This window comes from Tamandua tetradactyla, chromosome 2 (genome assembly GCF_023851605.1).
Source record: "Tamandua tetradactyla isolate mTamTet1 chromosome 2, mTamTet1.pri, whole genome shotgun sequence".
NCBI classification, from domain to species: Eukaryota; Metazoa; Chordata; class Mammalia; order Pilosa; family Myrmecophagidae; genus Tamandua; species Tamandua tetradactyla.
The window spans coordinates 82,010,200-82,031,996 of NC_135328.1; the positions used below are offsets into that span (position 1 = coordinate 82,010,200).

The 21,797-nt window shown below is 35.8% G+C and overlaps 1 protein-coding gene across 3 annotated transcripts in view; it reads right to left on the reverse strand.

Moving 5' to 3' along the window:
* Window positions 1–21,797, reverse strand: part of SNAPC3 (small nuclear RNA activating complex polypeptide 3) — a 55,409-nt gene that overhangs the window by 10,368 nt on the left and 23,244 nt on the right. For 2 of the 3 annotated variants that reach the window (XR_013170414.1, XM_077148138.1), the window contains exons 6-7: window positions 20,816–20,898; window positions 19,276–19,440 (exon numbers count right to left, since the gene is read on the reverse strand). Coding sequence is in view for 2 of the 3 variants with exons in the window: in XM_077148138.1 (XP_077004253.1) it covers window positions 19,276–19,440; window positions 20,816–20,898 (248 nt within the window). In the remaining variant the exon portion in view is untranslated. Of the gene's footprint in view, window positions 1–1,479; window positions 3,451–19,275; window positions 19,441–20,815; window positions 20,899–21,797 lie in introns of those variants that run through there. The other variant, XM_077148139.1, reaches the window with a different exon arrangement.

Genomic DNA, 21,797 nt, shown 5'->3' on the forward strand with positions numbered 1-21,797 from the left:
TATATATTGCCCTAGATGTTCTTTAGGATTGGCTGGAATGGTCCTGGTTGGGGTTTGGCAGGTTATGATAGTTAGCAAGGTTTACCTGAAGCTTGTGTAAGAGCAACTTCCAGAGTAGCCTCCTGACTCTATTTGAACTCTCTCTGCCACTAATATTTTATTAGTTATATTTCTTTTCCCCCTTTGGTCAGGATGGAATTGTTGATCCCATGGTATCAGGGCCAAATTCATCCCTGGGAGTCATCTCCCATGTCACCAGGGAGACTATCACCCCTGGATATCATGTCCCACACAGGGTGGAGGGCAACGATTTCACTTGCACAGTTGGGCTTAGGGAGAGTGAGGCCACATCTGGGCAAAAAAAAAAAAAAAGAGGCATACCTATAGGTAGTGTAAGCTTCTCCACTACCTACATAAGCTTCACAAGAGTAAGTCTCAAGATCTGAATTGTATTTTTTGATAGGTAACTCCGCTCTTTATTGTTTATAGTTCTAAAATGAAAACACATAAAAAGTAATAATGAGGATGCACAGGTTGTTCAGAATGCTCACCTTCCATGTGGGAAAACCATAACAAGTCTATGGTTTTGGACATACAATGTAAAGATATAATTTGTAATGAGTACAACAAAAAGGTGGGAGATAAAGAGATATGGGAATAGTGTTTGCATATGCTACTAAAGTTAAGTTGGTATCAAATCACATGACTGCTATAGATTTGTGATGTTAAATTTAAGCTCCATAATAAGCAAAAAGAAAAGATGTGAAAATACATACGGAGGGAAATGAGGACTCAAAATGATACACTAAAAAAGTCAAATAAATATGAAAATAAGCATTAATGAGTTGAGAGATAACAACATGTAAGACTTGCAAAGACCAAATATTAAGATGATATAAAAAGTCCTTCATTATTTGCAGTTATTTTAAATGTAAATGGACTAAACTCTTCAGGAAAAGGGCAGGGACTGGCAGAATGGAGAAAAAAGCATGGCACAACTATATGCGCTGTTTATAAGAGATTCACCTTAAATTCAGACACAAGTGATTTGAATCTGAGAGAATAGAAAAAAAAAACCATGCAAAATAGTAACCACAAAGAGCTTGAGTAGTTATACTAACATCAGATGAAACAGACTTTAAGTAAAAAAGTGTTATGAGGTACAAGGAAGGTCATGATAGAACAATAAAGGAGTCAATACATGAAGATATACCAATTATAAATATATATGCACCTAACAGCAGAGTCTCAATACACATGAAGCATATATTGACAGATGTGAAGGGAGCAACAGCAGTTCTACATTAGTCACACCACTTTAGTATGCTTACAACAATGGACAGAAAATCTAGGCAGGAAGATCAGTCAGGAAACAGAAGGCTTGAATTATACTATAAATCAACTAACAGTACAGATATTTATAAAGCACTTTCCAATAGCAGAATATACACCTCTTACCAGTGCACAAGGGTCATAGTCCGTATGTTAACAAAACACATCTCAAAATTTAAAAATACTGAAACTGTACAATGTAGCTTCTTCAATCATAATGGAATGAAGGAACAAAGAAATCACAAGGGAAATTAGGAAATCTCTGGAGGTGAATAAAAATAAGAATACAACATATCAAAACTATAGGATGTAACAAAAGCAGTGATCAGAGGGAAATATGTAGCACACTAAATGTTTACATTAAAAACAAAAACAACAAAAAAAGGAAAAGTCTCAGATTAGACACTTAACTTGACAATGGAGTCCTAGGCAAAAAGAGCAAACTAAACCAAAAGCAGTAGAAAGAAGGAAATAAAGACCAGAGTGGATATAAATGAATATAGAGAATCAAACAATACACAGAATAGACAGAATCAAAAGTTGGTTCTAAGAAAATAACAGTAAGACTGACAAACGTTTAGCTAGAATGTCAAAGAAAAAAAGAGGAGTCAAATTATTAAAATAATAAATAACAGTGAGGGGCACTACTACCAACTCCATGAAATAAAAAGGATTATAAGGACAGCCTATGAACAAATGTATGCCAACAAAATAGATGTCCTAGATGAAATGAACAAATTCCTAGGAACACATAAACTACCTACACTGACTCAAGAAATGGAAAATCTGAATGGATCAATAACAAGTAAAGAGATTGTATTATTCATCAAAAATTTCTCCAGAAAGGAAAGCCCAAGGCCAGATGGCTTCATTGGTGAATTTCAGCAAACATTCCTAGAAGAATTAATCCTGATAAAACACTGCAAAAAACTAAAGAGGAAGGAACACGACCCACTTATTCAAGGAGGCTGACATTACTCTAACTGAAAGCCAGATAAACATACCGCAAGAAAAGAAAACCAGAGACTAATATATCATAACAAAATATTACAAACTGAATCCAATGGCACAGTAGAAGAATTATGCCCAATGATCAAGTGGGATTTATCCCAGGTACGCAAGAGAAGTTCAACATAAGAAAACCAATTAATGTAATGTGTCACACATTAACAGAATGAAGGAAAAAACCACCACCCACCAATTATCTCAATGCAGAAAAGGCAGTAGACAAAATCTAGCATCTCTTCTTGACAAAAATATTTAAAAATCTAGGAAGAGAAGGAAACTCCATCAACATGACAAAGGGCATGTTTTAATTTCCTAGGCTGCTCAAAGCAGATACCATGAAATGGGTTGGCTTTAACAAAGGGAAATAATTAACTCATAGTTTGAGGCTGTGAGAATGTACAAATTAAGACATCATCAAAGCTTTCTTCCCACAGGCTGCTGGCAATGCTTGGCTTCTTCTGCCACATGGCACTGTCTGGTAGTCTCTCCTTTCTCTTTCAGGTTTCAATGCTTTGAGGTTTTTGCATCCATGGCTTTTTCTTTCTCTCTATATATTCATTTCATTTATAAAGGACTCTAGTAAGATATAAGAACTATACCGGATAAGGTGGATCACACCTTAACTTGAAGTAGCCTCATCAAAAGATCCTACTTACAACAGACCCACACCTAGAGGAATGAATTAAATTTAGGAACATGTCTTTCTGTGGTACATACAGCTTCTTGATCACAGGGCACATCTGGAAAACCCACAGCTAACACCATTCTCAACGGTGGAAGACTAAAAAAGCTAACACCAGGAACACGATAAGGATATGCACTGTCACCACTGTTATTCAACACTGTACTATAACTTGGAGCCAGAGCAATAAGACAAGAAAAAGAATAAAGATCAACACCTAAAAATCAGTAGTGCTTCGATACACTATGAAGAAAAATTCAATTTCTAACAACTAAAACAGTAAACTATGTAGGAATAAATTTAACCAAGCATGTAAAGGACTTGTACACAGTAAACTACAAAATATTGCTAAAAGAGGGTGGGAGATGGTGACGCAGTGGCAGAGTTCTTACCTGCCATGCTGAAGACCTGGCTTTGATTCCTGGTGCCTGCCCATGCAAAAAAAAAAAAAAAAAAAAAAAAAAAAAAAAAAAAATATATATATATATGTATTGCTAAAAGAAATCAAAGAAGATGTAAATAACTGAAAGGACAGTCTGTGTTAATGGGCTGGAAGAACAAATAAATACTTTAAGATATCAATTCTTCCCAACGCAACTTACAGATTTAACATAATACTAATTCAAATCCCAACAGCCTTCTTTTAGAAATGGAAAACTCAATCATCAAATTTATATGGAAGGGGCCACAAATAGTCAAAATAACTTGAAAAAGAACAAAGTTGTAGGACTCACATTTCCCAATTTTAAGACTTATTACAAAGCTACAGTCATCAAAACAGCATGATACTGGCACGAGGAAAGACATGTAGACCAACTGAATAGAAACCAGAGTTAGGAAATAAAGCATATCGAAGACCAACTGATTTTTAGCAATAGTGCCAAGCCCCTCAATTGGGAAAGAACAGTCTCTCAAACAAATGGTGCTGGTGAAACCAGATGTCCATATGCAAAAGAATGAAGGTGGAATGCAAAAGAATGAAGCTGAACCTCATATCTTATAAGAAAATTAACTCAGCATAAAAACCTCATTAAAAGAACCCAAACTATCAAACTAGAAAAAAAAAAGTGGAAGCATCTTCAGGACCCTGTGGTACATAATGCTTTTTAGACTTTACACCAAAAAGCAACAAAAGAAAAAGTAGATATTCAACATAAAATTAACAATATAACCCATAGAAAGGAAAAGAAAATGGAAATCACATTATCTGATCATTAAAAAAAAAAGCATAAAGAAACCCTAAAATTTGACAAAAAGACAAACTACTCAATTAAAAAAAAGGAAAGCTTCAAAGATGGCAGTGTAGGGGGCAATAGGGCATATTTCTTCTACATGAAATAGCTAGTGCCCAAGCAGAAATGCCTCAATCAACAATTCTGGAGCTTCAGAGGCTGGGGAGTGCTGTTCAATCACCTGGAAAGAGTAAGGAAACTGAGAAGCTGCAGCACAAACTATGTGAACTGCTCCCACATTAGTGAACAGTGCCCACCCCTTCTACCTTTGAGTCTTGCCTTGGGTACAGTCTGTGGCTGGCTCCATGGACAGACAGGGGAGTAAAAGCCTACCATCCAGGGAAAAGGTGGGGGAGACAGTTGAGCCCCAAGCGCGGCTTCTGACTGGCGAGTTTGGACTGTTAGGCTCTGGCCCTGGACAGTGATTCTAGCCTGCTCAGAAAAGCAATTTCAGTGGTCACTGTTTCAATACCATCTGAAAGAGACTGAAAAATACATTCCCACTGCCATGGGAAAAGGTTTTCGGAAGAACATCATATGCGAGGCAGGGCAGGAAAATGCAGCTTTGGGGAGGGGAAAGGGAAATTTAAAAAAAAAGAGAATTAATCCAAACAGACTTACTCTGAGACACAAACTAATCAAAATGACAAATGCCAAAGACAAAGAGAACTGTGAAAGCCGTAGAAAAGCGATTCATCACAAACAAGAGTCACTCATAAAACTAACTGCAGAATTCTCATCAGAAACCACGAAGGTGAGAAGGCAGTGGTATGACATTAAAATATTGAAAGAGAAAAACTGCCAAACAAGAATTAAATATTTGGAAAAAACAGTCCTTTAAAAATGAAGGAGAGTTTAAAATAGTCACAGATAAATAGAAACTGAGACAGTTTATTAACAAGAAACACTAGGGAAGTTAGGCAGGCTAAAAGGAAAAGAAAGAAGAGAGGGCATGCTGGTGAGAAAGTGTTGTGTACCCCAGAAAAGCCATGTCCTTTAATTCTGATTCAATACTGTAGGGTGGAAACCTTTTGAAAATGGTTTCCATGGAGATACAATCCACTTAATTGTGGGTGTGACATTTTGATAAGATGGAGTTGTGTCACATTTAAGATGTGTCTTGATTAGTTTACTGGAGTCCTTTAAAAGGGGAAACATTTTGGAGTGCAGAAGTGAGAGAGCCAACACAGCACCCAGATGTTTGGAGATGCAGAAAGAGAACAACCCTGGGGAAGCTGTTTGAAAGCAGAAGCCATAGGACCAGCAGACACCAGCCACATGTCTTCCCAGCTGATAGAGGTGTTCTGGATCAATCGATCCTTCTTCAGTCAAGATATCTTTCCCTCAATGCTTTAGTTCAGACATTTTTACAGCCTTAGAAGTGTAAAGTTGTGACGGAATAAATCCCCTTTATAAAAGGTTATCCATTTCTGGTATATTGTATTCTGACAGTATTATTAAACCACAACAGAGGCTTGGAGAGTGCAAAAATGAAGATTAACAATAAGGGCAACTAAAAGGGTTAACAAGAGATACAAAAAATAATATATTATATATGTGATTAGATGTCAACTTGATCAGGTGATTATGCCCTGTTGTTCTGTTACTGTGGACTTAAATCATCAATGTGCAAAATTCATCTATGGCTGATAACATTTGCAGTCAGCTAAGGGGACTGCCTTCCACAATGAATGATGTTTAATTTAACTAGCTGGTAGCTTAAAAGAGAGAGGTCAGAAGAAAGCTCAGCAGCTCAGCATACCTCGTATCAGCACTCAGGACTCAGATTCAGATGTTTGGAGATGCAGAAAGGAATTACCCTGGAGAAAGCCATTGGGAACACAGAAGTCAGAAGAGCAGGCCGGCAGACATCACCATGTGCCTTCCCATTGACAGAGACTTAGACGAAAGCCAGCTGCCTTTCCTCTGATTTGTAACTAAATAAATCCCCCATTAAAAGCCAATCCATCTCTGGTGTGCTGCATTCTGGCAGCTTTAGCAAACTAAAACAACAGATGAAAGCCAAAGGATAAATGATTAAGTACTGCCTTTACAGAAATAATACTGAATGTTAACGGATTAAACCCTCCAATCAAAAGACACAGAATGGCAGAATGGATTAAATAATATGAGCCAACTAAATGCTGTTTACAAGAGACTCACCTTAGACCCAAGGATACAAATAGACTGAAAGTGAAAGGTTGGAAACAAGAAAAGAGCTGGGGTTACTATACTAATATTGGACAAAACAGACTTTCAATGCAAAACTTTTATAGGAGATAAAGGAGGACAGCATAAAATTAATAAAAGGGGCAATCCACAAAGAAGAAATTACAATCATAAATATTTATGCACTAACCAGGGTGCCCCAAAATACATAAGGCAAACACTGGAAACACTGAAGGGAAAAATAGACACCTCTAAAATAATAACTGGAGACTTTAATATGCCACCGTCATCAGTAAAGAGAATATCAAGACAGAGGATCAATAAGGAAACACAGAACATGAATAATTTGATAAATGAACTAAACCTAACACACATGTACAGAACACTGGACCTGACAGAAGCAGGATATACATTCTTCTCAAGAATTCATGGATCATTCTCAAGAGCAGACCACATCCTGGGTCACAAAGTAGGTCTCCATAAATTTAAATTTTCTCTGATGTAATGGAATGAGGCTAGACATCAATAATAAGGAGAGAAATGGAAGTTCACAAAATATATGGAGGTTGAACAACACATTTAAACAGTGGGTCAAAGAAGAAATTGCAAGAGAAATCAGTAAATATCTCAAGACAAATGAAAATGATACACAATATATCAAACATATAGGATACAATGAAGGCAGTGATGAGAAGGAAATTTATATTCCTAAACCCCTATATTTAAAAAGGAGAAAAAAGTTAAACTCAAAGTCCTAACTGCTCATCTGGAGGAACTACAAAAAGAACAGAAAAATAATTCTAAATCAAAAAGAAGGAAAGCACACACATCAGAGGAGAAATAAATGAAATTGAGAACAAAAAAACAATAGAGAGAATCAACAAAATCAGATGTTCGATCTTTGAGAAGATCAATAAAATTTACAAACCCTTGGCTAGATAGATAAAGAAAAACAGAAGACACAAATAAACAAAATCAGCAATGAGATGAGGGACATTACTACCAACTACACAGAAATAATTGATAAGAGGATACTATCAACAACTATATGCCAACAAACTAGACAACACAATGAATTGCATAATCTTCTAGAATCACAAATTTTTCATGCAAGAACTTTTTTATATTTGTGGTGTTAATCAGTGACATATGTGACTCTAAACCACCTTTTTCCAATAATTCACCAACAATATAGCACTATTACCTATAATCCCAATAATGAACAACTATGGTCTCTATCCATTCCCAAACAATTAAGTTCAACCTCTTTAACAATTCTATACATATTCTATCTCTAGGTTCCCTATATTCTAAATTTTAGGAGTTTTTTTTAATTAAAGTTTTTAAAATTTTTTAGGTAGTTCATATTAGTGAAATCATACAAAATCTGACCTTTTGTCTGGCTTATTTCACTCAGCATTATGTCCTCAAGGTTCATTCATGTTGTCACATGCTTCAGGACCTCATTCCTTCTTACTACAGCATAATATTACATATTTATGTACCACATTTTGTTTACCCATTTATCTATTGATGGACACATAGACTGTTTCCATCTTTTGGCAACTGTGAATAATGCCACTATGAACATCAGTGTGCAAATGTCTGTTCATGTCACTTCTTTCAGCTCTTCTGGATATATACTGAGTAGTGGAATTGCTGGGTCGTAGGGCTACTCACTATTTACTTTTCTGAGGAAACACCAAACTGTCTTCCACAGTACCCGTACCATTTTACATTCCCATCAGCAGTGACTAGGTATTCCTATTTCTCTATATCCTCTCCAACATTTGTAGTTCTCTGAATGTTTAATAGCAGCCATTCTTACAGATGTGAGAAGATATCCCACTGCGGTTTTGATTTGCACTTCCCTAATAGCTAATGAAGATGAACATCTTTTCATGTCCATTTTAGCCATTTGTATTTCCTCTTTGGAAAAAATGTCTATTCATATCTTTTGTTCATTTTATAATTGGGTTGTTTGTCCTTCTGTTGTTGAGTTGCAGATTTCTTTTTATATAATGGATATCAAACACTTATTAGGTATGTTTTCCAAATATTCTCTTCCACTGAGTTGACTGCCTCTTCACCTTTTTGACAAAGTCTTTTGAAGCAAATAAGTGTTCAATCTTGAAGGGTTCCCGTTCATCTTGTGCTTCGTGTGTAAGGTCTAAGCAGCTACATCCTGTCACTAGGTCTTGAAGATGTTTCCCTATATTTTTTCTAGGATCTATCTTATAGACATCCTTATCTATAAGAATGAAAGTAGACCTTTATTGCATACCTTATACAAAAATTAACTCAAAATGGACTAAAGACCTAAATACAAGAGCCAGGACCATAAACGCCTAGAAGAAAATGTAGGGAAGCATCTTAAAGACCTTGTGGTTAGATGATGGTTTCTCAGACTTTATATTGAAAGCACAGAAAGTGAAAAAAAATTAGTTACAAGATATTCTCTCAAAATTGAACATTTTTGTGTTTTAAAGCACTTTGTTAAAAAGGTGAAAAGGCATCCTACCTCAACGGGAGAAAATATGTGGAAACCACATATTTGATAAGGGCTTAATATCCAAAATATATGCAGAAAGTTTATTACTCAACAATGAAAAGAAAAACAACCCAATTAAAAAAATGGGCAATATATGTAGAATGGAATGATATGCTAATGTTTTTGTTTGTTCTTAATTTTTTCTAAAATTAATAAATAAATTTTTTTTAAATGGGCAAAATATCTGAATAGACATTTTTCCAAACAGGAGGTACAAATGGCTAAAAAGCACATGAAAAGATGTTCAACATCAATATTAGGGAACTGCAAGTTAAAACCACTCTAAGATATAATTTAACACCTACTAGATTTTCACTATTAAAATAACAGAAAATTAAAAGTATTGGAGAGGATGTGGAGAAACTGGAACACTTATTTAATGCTGGTGGGAATGTAGAATGGTATAGCCTCTATGGAAGACAGTTTGATGGTTCCCTAGGAAACTAACTATAGGACTGCCATATGATCTGGTAATACCACTGCTAGGTATATACTCAGAAGAACTGAAAACAAGGACATGAACAGACATCTGAACATTTCATAGCGGCATTATTCACAATTGCAAAAAGATGGAAACAACCCAAGTGTCCATCAAGAGAAGAATGGATAAACAAAATGTGGTAGATAAATATGATGGACTATTATTCAGCTGTAAGAAGAAATGAAGTCCTAATGCATGCAACAACATGGATGAACCTTGAGGATACTATGTTAAGTGAAATAAGCCAGAGACAAAAGGACAAGTATTATATGATCTCACTAATATAACAGGCAAACTCAGGGAGTTAATATCTAGAATACAAGCTACCACAATTCTCTATTCCCATTAGAGAATGGGAAGCTGATGCTTAATTTGTGCAGAAGGTGTAATAAGGTTGATTGTAAATGTTTGGAATTGGAGAGAAGCGATGGCAGCACATTATCATGAGCTTAATTTACAATGCTGAATTGTGCATGTGATTATGGTTGAAAGGGGAAGTCTGGGGTTGTGTATGTTACTAGAAGGAAAGCCAGAGAATGAAACATAGGACTGTCGTGAATGATCAATGTGGTTAATGATCTTACATGAACTAGAACAAATATACATCACCCCATAGGGTGTTAATAACAGGGTGGTATATAGAGGGCTGTAGTTAACAGTCATATTTTAATATTCTTTTATCAATCGGATGAAAGGTACCAGAACAATGCTAAGTGTCAACAATAAGGAGGTGTATGGGAATGTTGCAGTTTTTATACTTAGAAAAATGTTACATGTCAGAGAAACAACCAAAATCACTTGTCAGTTATACTGTCTTACTCTGGTGCTGCTCTGAAAGTGCAGGCAGTCAACTGCTGGTCAAAGCTTCATCTTCAGCAAAAAAAAAGAAAAATACTTAACAGAAGAAGCAAGGCAAGTATATAAATTATGTTTTACTTATCAATTAATATGACCCTGATGAGAATATAAAGGTGAGATAAGGTGAGGTGTCTTGACTAACCAGGCCCTTCTGGACATCTTAATTTTTATATAGCTACATAATTCTATGGGATATAAATGTATTGTTGTTATCATAAGTTGGTTTCTTTGAAATTTATTTCTGTAATAATGAAATTAATTATAATTAATACCTAGGATTCAGCCCCTGAAAACCATCAAATATGGCCTCTCTCCAAGCCAAACTCTGTAAATAAACTTACTACCTTCCCTATTACGTGGGACACAACTCATAGGGATAAGCTTTCCTGGCACTGAGGGATTATTACCAAATGTAAATCGGTGATAAATTCAGAGACTGATCTGGATCAAAACAAGTGGCAGATTAAATAGAGTTTCTCTGGCTAAGAGATTTCAAATAGATTTGGAAAACAAGAAAAAAAAAAAAAAAAGATTTGGGAAGTCATTCTGGAGGTTACCCTTATGCAGTTCTAAGCCAGAATTCACAAACTGTCACAGTATGTAATGCCTCAAACAAAAGTGCTCCTGATGGCCCTAGAGATGTCTGGCAACATAGGCAAGCCATATGGCTACATGAAATCAATCCCCTCACCCCACCCTGGTGGGCTCTATCTAGAAATCTATGCAAAGCTACTTCTCCAATATAACATAGTTATTATCTTCACTCATAAATCCCATAATCATGTTTCTTCCACTTTTTACTTGAATTCATAATTTTCAATTTATTTGTTAAGTTTACTTCTGAGTGACTTAAAGCCTCCAGACTGTACCTATGATGGTAAAGCCTTGAAACCCAGCAAGTAGGAAGTCAACTCCCACACTTGCATTTTTCTGAACTGTCCTGGACAACCAACTGAAAGATAAGGATGGATCAGCCCCATCCTGAAAGGAAGGAGTATCTTCAACAGCAAGCAAGATAATTCCACTCCTCTGCCCCAGGATATAAATACATTCCTACTCAGCTTGGCACAGTCAGAGTTGTCATCATTCCAAATCCCTTAAGATTGAGGAATGAACAAAAATAAGAACAGTGTAATTTCTTCCTTCAATGCTCGTGCTTTGGGTGGAAAATCTAGGAATTAGAAGAATTATAAGGTATTTCCCCACATTTTCTTCTAAAAGTTTTATGGTCTTAAAACTAATATTTAGGTCTTTGATCTTTTTTGAGTTAATTTTTGTAAAGGGTGTGAGATATGGATCCTCTTCATTTTTTCGCATGTGGATATCCAGTTCTCTAGGAACCATTTATTAAAGACTGCTCTGTCCCAGGTGAGTTGGCTTGACAGCCTTATCAATTCTCCATCGATGAGAGGGTCTACATTTGAACAATGTATTCGATTCCACTGGTCAGTATATCTATCTTTATGCCAGCATCATGCTGTTTTGATGACTGCAGCTTTGTAAAACGCCTTAAAGTCAGGTAGTGTAAGACCTCTGACTTCATTTTTCTTCCTCAGGATATTTTTGGCTATTTGGGGCACCCTGCCCTTCCAGATAAATTCGGTTATTGGTTTTTCTATTTGTGAAAAGTAGGTTTCTGGGATTTTAATTGGTATTGCATTGAATCTGTAAATTAATTTAGGTAGAACTGACATCTGAACTGTATTTAGTCTTCCAATCCATGAACACAGTATGACTTTCCATTTATTTAGGTTTTCTGTGATTTCTTCTAGCAATTTCTTGTAGTTTTCTTTGTATAAGTCTTTTGTATCCTTAGTTAAATTTATTCCTAAATATTTTATTCTTTTGGTTGCAATTATAAATGGAATCTTCTTCTTGATTTTCCCCCAGACTGTTCAGTACTAGTGTATAGAAACACTACAGATTTTTGAGTGTTCATCTTGTAATCTACCACTTTGCTGTACTCATTAGCAAAGTGTAGCTCTAGTGGTTTTGCTGTGGATTTTTCAGGGTTTTCAACATATAGTATCATATCATCCACAAACAGAAAGTTTTACTTCTTCCTTTCCAATTTTGATGCCTTTTATTTCTTTTTCTTATCTAATTGCTCTGGCTAGCACTCCAACACAATGTTGAATAACAATGGTGACAGTGGACATCCTTGTCTTGTTCCTGATCTTAGGGGGAAGTTTTCAGTTTTTCCCCCTTGAGCATAGCTGTGGGATTTTCATATATTCCCTTTATCATGTTGAGGAAGTTCCCTTCTATTTCTATCCTTTGAAGTGTTTTCAATGGGAAAGGATGTTGAATTTTGTCAAATGCCTTTTCTGCATCGATCAAGATGATCACGTGGTTTTTCTGCTTTGATTTGTTGATACAGTGTATTACATTAATTGATTTTCTTATGTGGAAGCACCCTTGCACACCTAGGATGAATCCTACTTGGTCATAGTGTGTAATTCTTTTAATGTGCTGCTGGATTCAATTTGCAAGAACTTTGTTGAGGATTTCTGCATTTATATTCATTAGAGAGATAGGTCTGGAATTTTCTTTTCTTGTAGTATCTTTGTCTGGCTTTGGTATGAGGGTGATGTTGGCTTCACAGAATGAATTAGGTAGCCTTTCCTCCTCTTCAATTTTTTTGAAGAGTTTGAGAAGGACTGGTACTAATTCTTTCTTGAATGTTTAATAGGATTCACATGTGAAGCCAACTGGTCCTGGACTTTTCTTTTTTGGGAGTTTAATGACTAATTCAATTTCTTTACTTGTGATTGGTTAGCTGAGGTCGTCTATTTCTTCTCAAGTCAATGTCAGTTGTTAATCCTTTCTAGGAAGTTATCCATTTCACCGACATTGTTTAGTTTATTGGCATAAAGGCGTTCATAGTATCCTCTCATTACCTCCTTTATTTCTGCGGGATCAGTGGTTATGTCTCCTCTTCCATTTCTGATTTTATTTGTATCCTCTCTCTTCTTTTCGTCAACCTCACTAAAGGTCCATCAATCATTGATTTTCTCATAGAACCAACTTCTAGTTTTGTTGATTTTCTTGACTGTTTTCATGTTCTCAATTTCATTTATTTCTGCACTAATCTTCATTATTTCTTTCCTTTTCCTTGCTTTGGAAGTTAGTTTGCTGTTCTTTCTCTAGTTCTTCCAAGTGGACAGTTAATTCCTTGATTTTTGCTCCTTATTCTTTTTTGATACAGGCATTTAGGGCAATCTTAGCACTGTCTTTGCTGCATCCCATAAATTCTGAGGTGTTATGTTTTCACTTTCATTTGCCTCTAGATATTTACTGATTTCTCTTATAATTTCTTCCTCAACCCACTGGTTGTTTAAGAGTGTATTGTTGAGCATCCATAATATACTTGTGAATTTTCTGGTCCACTGCCTGTTACTGATTTCCAACTTCATACCTTTATGATCCGAGAAAGTGTTTTGTATGATTTCCATCTTTTTAAATTTAATGAGACTTGCTTTGTGACCCAGACTACGGATTATCCTTGAGAATGATCCATCAGCACTTGAGAAAAAAGTGAATCCTGCTGTTGTGCAGTGCAAATGTTCTGTAAATGTCTGGTAAGTTTAGTTCCTTTATTGTATTACTCAAATTCTCTGTTTCTTTATTGATCCTCTGTCTAGATGTTCTGCCCATTTATGAGAGCAGGGAATTGAAGTTTCCAAGATGTGTCTATTTCTCTTTTCAGTATTTTCAGTGTTTGTCTCATAGTGCACTCTGACCCAGAGCATAAGTACTTATGATTGTTATGTCTTCTTGTTGAATTGTTCCTTTTATTAATACAGTCTCTTTTGTTTTATATTTGAAGTCTAGTCTAATTTGTTGGATATTAATATAGCTATTCCTGCTCTTTTCTGATTGTGGTTTGCATGAAATACCTTTTCCCAAACTTTCACCTTCAACCTATGTTTATCCTTGGGTCTAAGGTGCATTTCCTGTAGACAGCATATAGATGGCTCCTGTTTTTAAATCCATTATGCCAGTCTATGCCTTCTGATAGGAGAGTTTAATCCATTAACATCTTGTGTTATTACTGTACGGGCAGTACTTTCTTCTACCATATTGCCATTTGGATTTTATATGTCATATCAAATTTTCCTTCTTTTTACCTTTACTCATAGTCTTCCTTTCTACACTCTTCTCCACACCTCTCTCTTCTGTCTTTTTGTATCTGTCTCTAGTGCTCCCTTTAGTATTTCTTTGCAGAGCTGGTCTCTTGGTCACAAATTCTCTCAGTGATTTTTCATCTGAAAAATTTAAAATTTCTCCCTCATTTTTGAAGGACAATTTTGCTGGGTATAGAATTCTTGGTTGGCAGTTTTTCTCTTTTAATAATTTAAACATATCATCCCACTGTCTTCTCGCCTCCAGGGTTTCTGCTGAGAAATCTACACATAGTCTTACTGGGCTTCCCTTGTATGTGATGGATTGCTTTTTTCTTGCTGCTTTCAAGATTCTCTTTCTCTTTAACATCTGACATTTTGATTAGTAAGTGTCTTGGAGTATGTATATTTGATTTGGATCTATTCTGTTTGGGGTACATTGCACTTCTTGGATCTGTAGTTTTAAGTCTTTCCTATGAGTTGGGAAATTTTCAGTGATAATTTCTTCCATTAGTTTTTTTCCTCTTTTTCCCTTCTCTTCTCCTTTGGGATACCCACAACACATACAGTCGTGTGCTTCATGTTGTCATTCAATCCCCTGAGTCCCTGCTCATATTTTTCCATTCCTTTATATTTTCTTTTCCTTCTTGGATTTCAGATGTCACATCCTCCAGTTCACTAATCCTGTCTTCTGCATCTTGAAATCTAACATTGTAGGTTTCCACTGCTTTTTCATCTCTTCTACTGTGCCTTTCATTCCCATAAGTTCCATGATTTGTTTTTTTAGATTTTCGATTTCTTCTTTTTGTTTGTTCTTTGTCTTCTTCATATCCTCCCTCAATTCACTGACTTGATTTTTGATGAGGTTTTCCATCTCTGTTCGAACATTCTGAATTACTTGTTTCAACTCCTTTATCTCATTTAAATTGTTGGTTTGTTCCTTTAACTAGGCTATATCTTCAATTTTCCTAGTAACTAGGAATTTAATTTCCTTAATTAGTTTATTTCTGGAGATGGTTTCACTTTTTTTACCTAGGATTTTCTTGCTGGATGACTTTGTTGCCTATCAGTTCTCTGACATTCCGTTCAGCTTATTCTAGACCTCTAGTTTAGGTTTTGCTTAACAGATCAGAATTTTTCAGTTCTTGTTTCCCCATTTCTTGCTCTACCTGTGTGGTGTATTCTTTTTTTTTCCCCTTAAGAGGGTCTACTTAGGTATTATAGACCCCAGTCAGATTTTCCCAGACCAAACTGGTCTCCTCTCGGGAGGGAAGAGTCATCTCGATCAGTTTTCCCTGAGGGTGAGACCCAGCAGGTTGAAAGACTTTCCTATGAAGCCTCTCAACTCTGTGTCTTTTCTATCCTATCCGGTATGTAGCACTTGTCTCCCTGCAGGTCCCACCAGCACAAAGTGATGTACTTTTAACTTCAGCAGATTCTCCCTGCTGGAGACATGGTTGAGACAGAGGAGAGGTTGTAGGCTAGATTTAATTGCTTCAGTTTTCCAGACCCTGGGGTCTGAATTCCTTGAGGGAGGGATTCCACCTGAGCTGGGCCCCACCTCGCTCCTGGGGAAAGCACAGCCTCCAGAAAAACTCTTAAGCAAGCTTAATTCTGCCCACGCCTGAGGCAGTTGGAGCCCTAGAAGCCCTGCAGTTGTATCCAAAGAGAAGTCAAGCCGTACAAACAGTCACAAAACAGAAAAGAGAAAAATCCTTTTCAGAACAGGACCCTTGCTCCTCGGGTTTGTCAATCAAGAGCTTAAGTTGGTACATTGCTCTATGCATCTCCAGGTACTACGTGCCTCTTCCTTTTCTTCAGGGCCCAGACCCTTTCAAGCATTTTGTGTTGCCCAATCCAAAAATCCCCTGTTTTTGTTTTTTTTTTCCATTCACCCTGCCCCCTCTGCACCAGGGCAAAAACCAGCAATATCAGCTTTGACTCAAGGCTCAGCTGAGGTGGGGGCCTATTTTTAGTAGTTAGAATTTGTTCATTAATTCCACAATTGGAGCTTAGCTGCACTCAGCCCCTGCTGCTAGTAAAGTCTCTTTCCTAACCCCTCTCCTCTGGGAAGCAGTTTGTGGGGGAGGGGTCCCATCTGCTGCAGTTTGGAGGAACTCATGGTTCTGGGTAGGCTTATAGCTGGTCCAGCTTGTCCAGAATGGGGTACGCTATCTGCTCACTGACATGGCCCCAGCAGTTGTTCTGTACTGTTCCTGGTTATTTAATAGCTGCTCTAGAGGAGGAACTAAAACCCACTCCTCACTAAGCCGCCATCTTGGCTCCTAGCCTGTACGTTTTTTTTTTTTTTTTTTTACATGGGCAGGCACCAGGAATCAAACCCAGGCCCTCTGGCATGGCAGGCGAGCATTCTTGCCTGCTGAGCCACCGTGGCCCGCCCGCCTGTAGGTTTTTGATCAGCTTTTTTCTTAACAGAAGTGTTCTTCTATATCATCCAAATATCTTTTACTTATCTTTCATGGTTTCTATCTGTCCTGATGTAAATTTTGATAAATCTAAAAATTATATAATTATAAAAACTTCTATTTTTTTAAAAAAAGTGGATTGGAAACTGAGATTTGTTTGTCAATTAGCCTTGCCACGAGTGACTGAATAGAGACCAGGCCATTTTTCCTGGGTCACTTTCCTATGAAAGCAAGGATTAATTTGCCTAAGGGAATAAATAGGTGGCTGCTATGTTCTGGGTAAAGAGCAGGTCTAATCCCTGAGAAATGCAGTTCACATATCCTCTTTTTGTATATTGCCACAACTGCACCTGGTGTTCCTCAGTCCAGACAGAGCCTCTCTGTTCCAACCTCTCCAGGTGCTATTTAATATATATCTATTTAAATTATTTATCTGTCTCCTTTGTTTTTTGCTGAGCACATACAGGTGAATTCTCCATGAATTAAATGACAGTAAGATATCAATCCCTTACATGTGGCATAAATAATACATGTAGATTCAACAGTTACTTTTTATAATGATGATTTTTCCCCCCACATCTTTCCTTTTAAGGGAAATGATCCACAAGATGACAAAAGTTTAAATTCAAGATTCCAGGAGTTTCAATATATTCAGATCTGTCTCACAGACTCACAAAATACATGCATCCTTAAGTTTAGCTGAGTCAACTTCCATTCTATACATTAAACCCTTAAATTTTGGTCTAGGATTCTTATATGAACATGCCTACCTAGTGACAAGCATCTGATTACTTAAAAAAATTAATTTTTATTTTGCTGCTTCTCACATTCATTCTACTTTACATCTGAGTCAAAATCTCTAATGATTTTTCCCTCAGTGGGTCCCAGTTGCTATCCTTTGGGAGGGTGAAGGGGACAACAGAAAAAGTACAACTGCTATTTATCAATTACTTCATGTTCAGAATAATTTCTCTGCTGAAATGCATAAATCTTCATATATCAAAAATGTAGTTTTTAGAAGATTCTACTTCTAAGCAATAAAATGAACTAAACACTTTTTAAATTTTCTACAGAAAGAATAATATAAAAAGATATCCCAAGCAGTCCACCTAGTTAGAATTTTATGTATACTTTTTTTTTTTTAATCCTTAGCCTTTTCTAGTCTACAATCAGAATTCTACAAGTTGAATTCTAAAAGTTAATTCACAGGTCGGATAGATGAAACTTGGAATGTATTTCCCCACAGAAACACTGTTGTAAAGGCTCACTCCCAGTATCAGATAGTTTCACAATAGCCCAATTACTTACAATAGGGAACTGTACCCCTTTTTGCACTTCATCCCCAATATATAATAGAAGGCTGTTCTGGAAAGGGATGGACATAAGGGAAGAGAAATGGGATGAGACAGTGATCTGAGGTGCAGTATTTCCCAAAGGAGGTTAGGATAAGACTCACATGGTGTATTTTTAAACATAATGATTCATTCCAACCCAAGAATTAAGAAGGGAAACTTCTTGTTTAACAGGTACCTCAAGCTAATTTGGGAAAAATTAGAGTATATGTGGTACTATAGAGGGCAGCAACTGCCCCCACTGAGTGGAAGGAATGGGAGCAAGACTTCAGTTAATGTTTTGGGAGAAAATCAAGACTCAAGAGAAGTGGAGGCAGTGATTTTCTGACAGCATCAGTTCCTATTACTTGCATAATAGCAATAGAGGTATATTAGTGGCCCACACAAAACTTGAAATGCTCTCTCAAAAGGGATCAATCCAAAGATAAGAGTATGGCTTATTCTTACATAGTGGTCCTGTATAAAATGAGATTTCCTAAACAAGGAAATTAATAGACCTTATTCATGAAGGATAAGGATACCACCTACACAAATTTTATAACTAATCCCCAAACCTCATTTTAGATTATTTTAGCTCCTTACCAATTTAAATCTTTACCAAAGCAGCAAGAATTTCCCATTTGTCAAATCTTAAAATGATTCTTCTCTCTGCCTACACTAGTTCCCTTTTCTTTCTACAGAGTTTGGCAAAAAAGACAAGAAACCCAGAAATACAGCTTCAAATGTGTAAAGCAAAGGGCCTATATGATCTACAAATAGATGACTTCCATCTGAATAATAAGCTGTTTAATATACAAACAGAAATACCTTTAAAAGTATTTACAGATTTTTCACCCTGTAATAAATAAAAAAGTACTCTACTGCCACAAAAAGAAAAGCAGAGAATGTAACAAATAGCAGTGGGCCACTGCATGGAGAGCAATTGTTTTTGCTGCTCCCAAACCAAACTGCAGTAATTACTTTTATTCCTTTTTTTTTTAAACCACCTATACTTAAATACTGTGAAAAAACCACAGAAAGAAAATAGAACAAATAAAATATTCTGAGTGCTACCACGTACCTTATATCAGTAATGACAACAACATGTTCACAGTCTCCCTGGTGACAGTATAAATAAGGAAAACCCAGTTTAATACACAAATCATTGAAAGTGAAATCTTCCATTTTCGCAGTCTGAAATTTTCCATAGCCTCTATCATGGGACTCTGACCACTCAATGATAGTTCTAGAGGCAGAAAAAAAGTACATAATTATTGCTCCATGAAAACCTTAAAATGCAGGAAAGTTTGTGATTGTAGCTTTCACATAAACTGGCTCATCGAATTAACCTGGCAGTTGCCATCCTGAGATGGAAACCACTGTGGTTCATACATGTTGGAATTAGGAACACTGAATTTTTCCCCATTCATTAAAGCAACAGTTTACAAAGTGCGGTCCTAAGACCCTTTCAGGGGTCTATGAAATCAAAACTATTTTCAAAATAATGTGAAAATGTTATTTGCCCTTTTCATTTCTTATGCTGTCATAAATGTACAAAGAGGTTTCTGGGGACAAAGTGACCTGTGCTATTGTTCAGACTGAACATAAAACATACAGTAATATCACTCTTCTCACTGTTTTATTTTGCTTTGGGAAATATAGTTATTTTTCACAAAAATGTTATTTATGTTAACATACGAGTTTATTATTATTTTAAAGAAACTAATAATTATTTCAAGCATTTCTCAGTTTCAAGTTCTTATATGGTAAATGCAAATAGCTATAATGTGCATAAACAAAAGCTCTTTGGAGCCCTTAATTATATAAAATATAAAACGGCTCAGAATTATATCAAATATAAAAGGGCCCTGAGACCAACAAGTTCGAGAACTGCTGCATTAAAATACCGATAAAAATGACTGCAGTGAAAGAGAATTATAAATACCCAGGAAAAAAATATATAGACATAGACACACACACACACACACACACACACAGAAGACAGACACACACAGTAGTAGCTAGGACACTGATAATAAAAAGTATGGTTTCCTTAACATGACATTAGATATGCATTTTTCATATGTCATATACTTAAGCAGACCTATATATATATACACACACACACACACATATACCCACTCACCTACGGCAAATAACAGTATATACTGGACGAGCAGAAAGAAAAGGAAATACTAATTTACTATTTTCAACCTAAATCTGAACAGATAGTAATAAAGTATTTTAATTTTTTTTAATTTTAAAAATTTTAAAATTTTCTAATAAATTTTAGTAGAATTATTAAAATTTCTAAAATAGTAGACAGCACATTAAAAACACCAATTTAAACTGCTGGCAAACATCTAGATATAGCCTATGTATGCCCTTGGTAGGAAAATTTTCTTCTTGGGATAAACATTTTGATTAACTTATTATTAGTATGTAGGCCAAGCAGATGAAATAACTTTGAAAACATTTAAAACATTGAAAGTATAATTTTTGCCCCCAAAACAAACAAAATAATTCCTTGGCAAAAACTCTTATTACAGACCAGTAATAGGATTTACTGAGATATCACAAATTTGAGAACTAGAAATAGAGAAGATTTTTAGAAACTTTACCTGCTCAAATCTCTGCATTCAGGGTATCTTGTATCATTGTAAAATGTTCCTTCAAAATAAAAGAAGGCTGATTTGTAGAGGTCCTACAAGAAAACAGATCACGCTGAGAAAAAGCCCTCTACCAACAATTATGAAATTGTTCTAAGTATTAATTCAAAATTTGTGGATCTTAAAAGTTATATGTACACTAATAGGTGTTACAATAACTTTATGGAACTTCAAAGAATATGTTTGGCTCATTAATCTGTTTAGCATTTAATGGGAACCTACTATGTGACAATTATTGTATTACAAGGGATAAAGATATAAAACCTTGATTACTGCTATTTTCAATTTATTCTATTGTTGTTTTAATTATGGGTTTGACTTAAATTTTTATGCTTTCCTGAGATTCATGAAAGGAACCCAATTAGAAATGAAATGAATTTCAAAATTATTTCATTATATGCATATACAGAAATGACAGTTATTTTGGATTCTATTAACTGAAAACTGAGCAAAGCCACATCTTTCTCTGATGTTTCCTAAGTAAAGCCCCAGTGTCAACGTGAAAGCTTATGAAAGGATTATAAAAATGGAAAAAAGACTAACTGATTAGACAATTAGGTGCCATTACAACCATAGAAGGAAGAATGCCCGTCAGTAAGATGGCATAGGTTGGGGTAAGGTGAGAAATAACCGAAAGATTAAAACAATCAAAATAGAATATATACCAATATACACACTGTGAGAGTTCCAGAAGCAGAAGAAAGAGTGAAAGGGGAAGAAATATGGTTGAAAACTTCTCAAATTTAATGAAAGATATTTTTCAAATTTAACAAAAAATTCTGAATTTAACAAAAGACATATCCAAGAAGCTCAATGAACTCCAAACAAGATAAATCCAAACAGACCCACATCAAGTCATGTGATAATCAAATATTAAATGTCAAAGATAAGGAGAGAATTCTGAAAGCTCTAAGAAAGAAGCAATATGTCACAT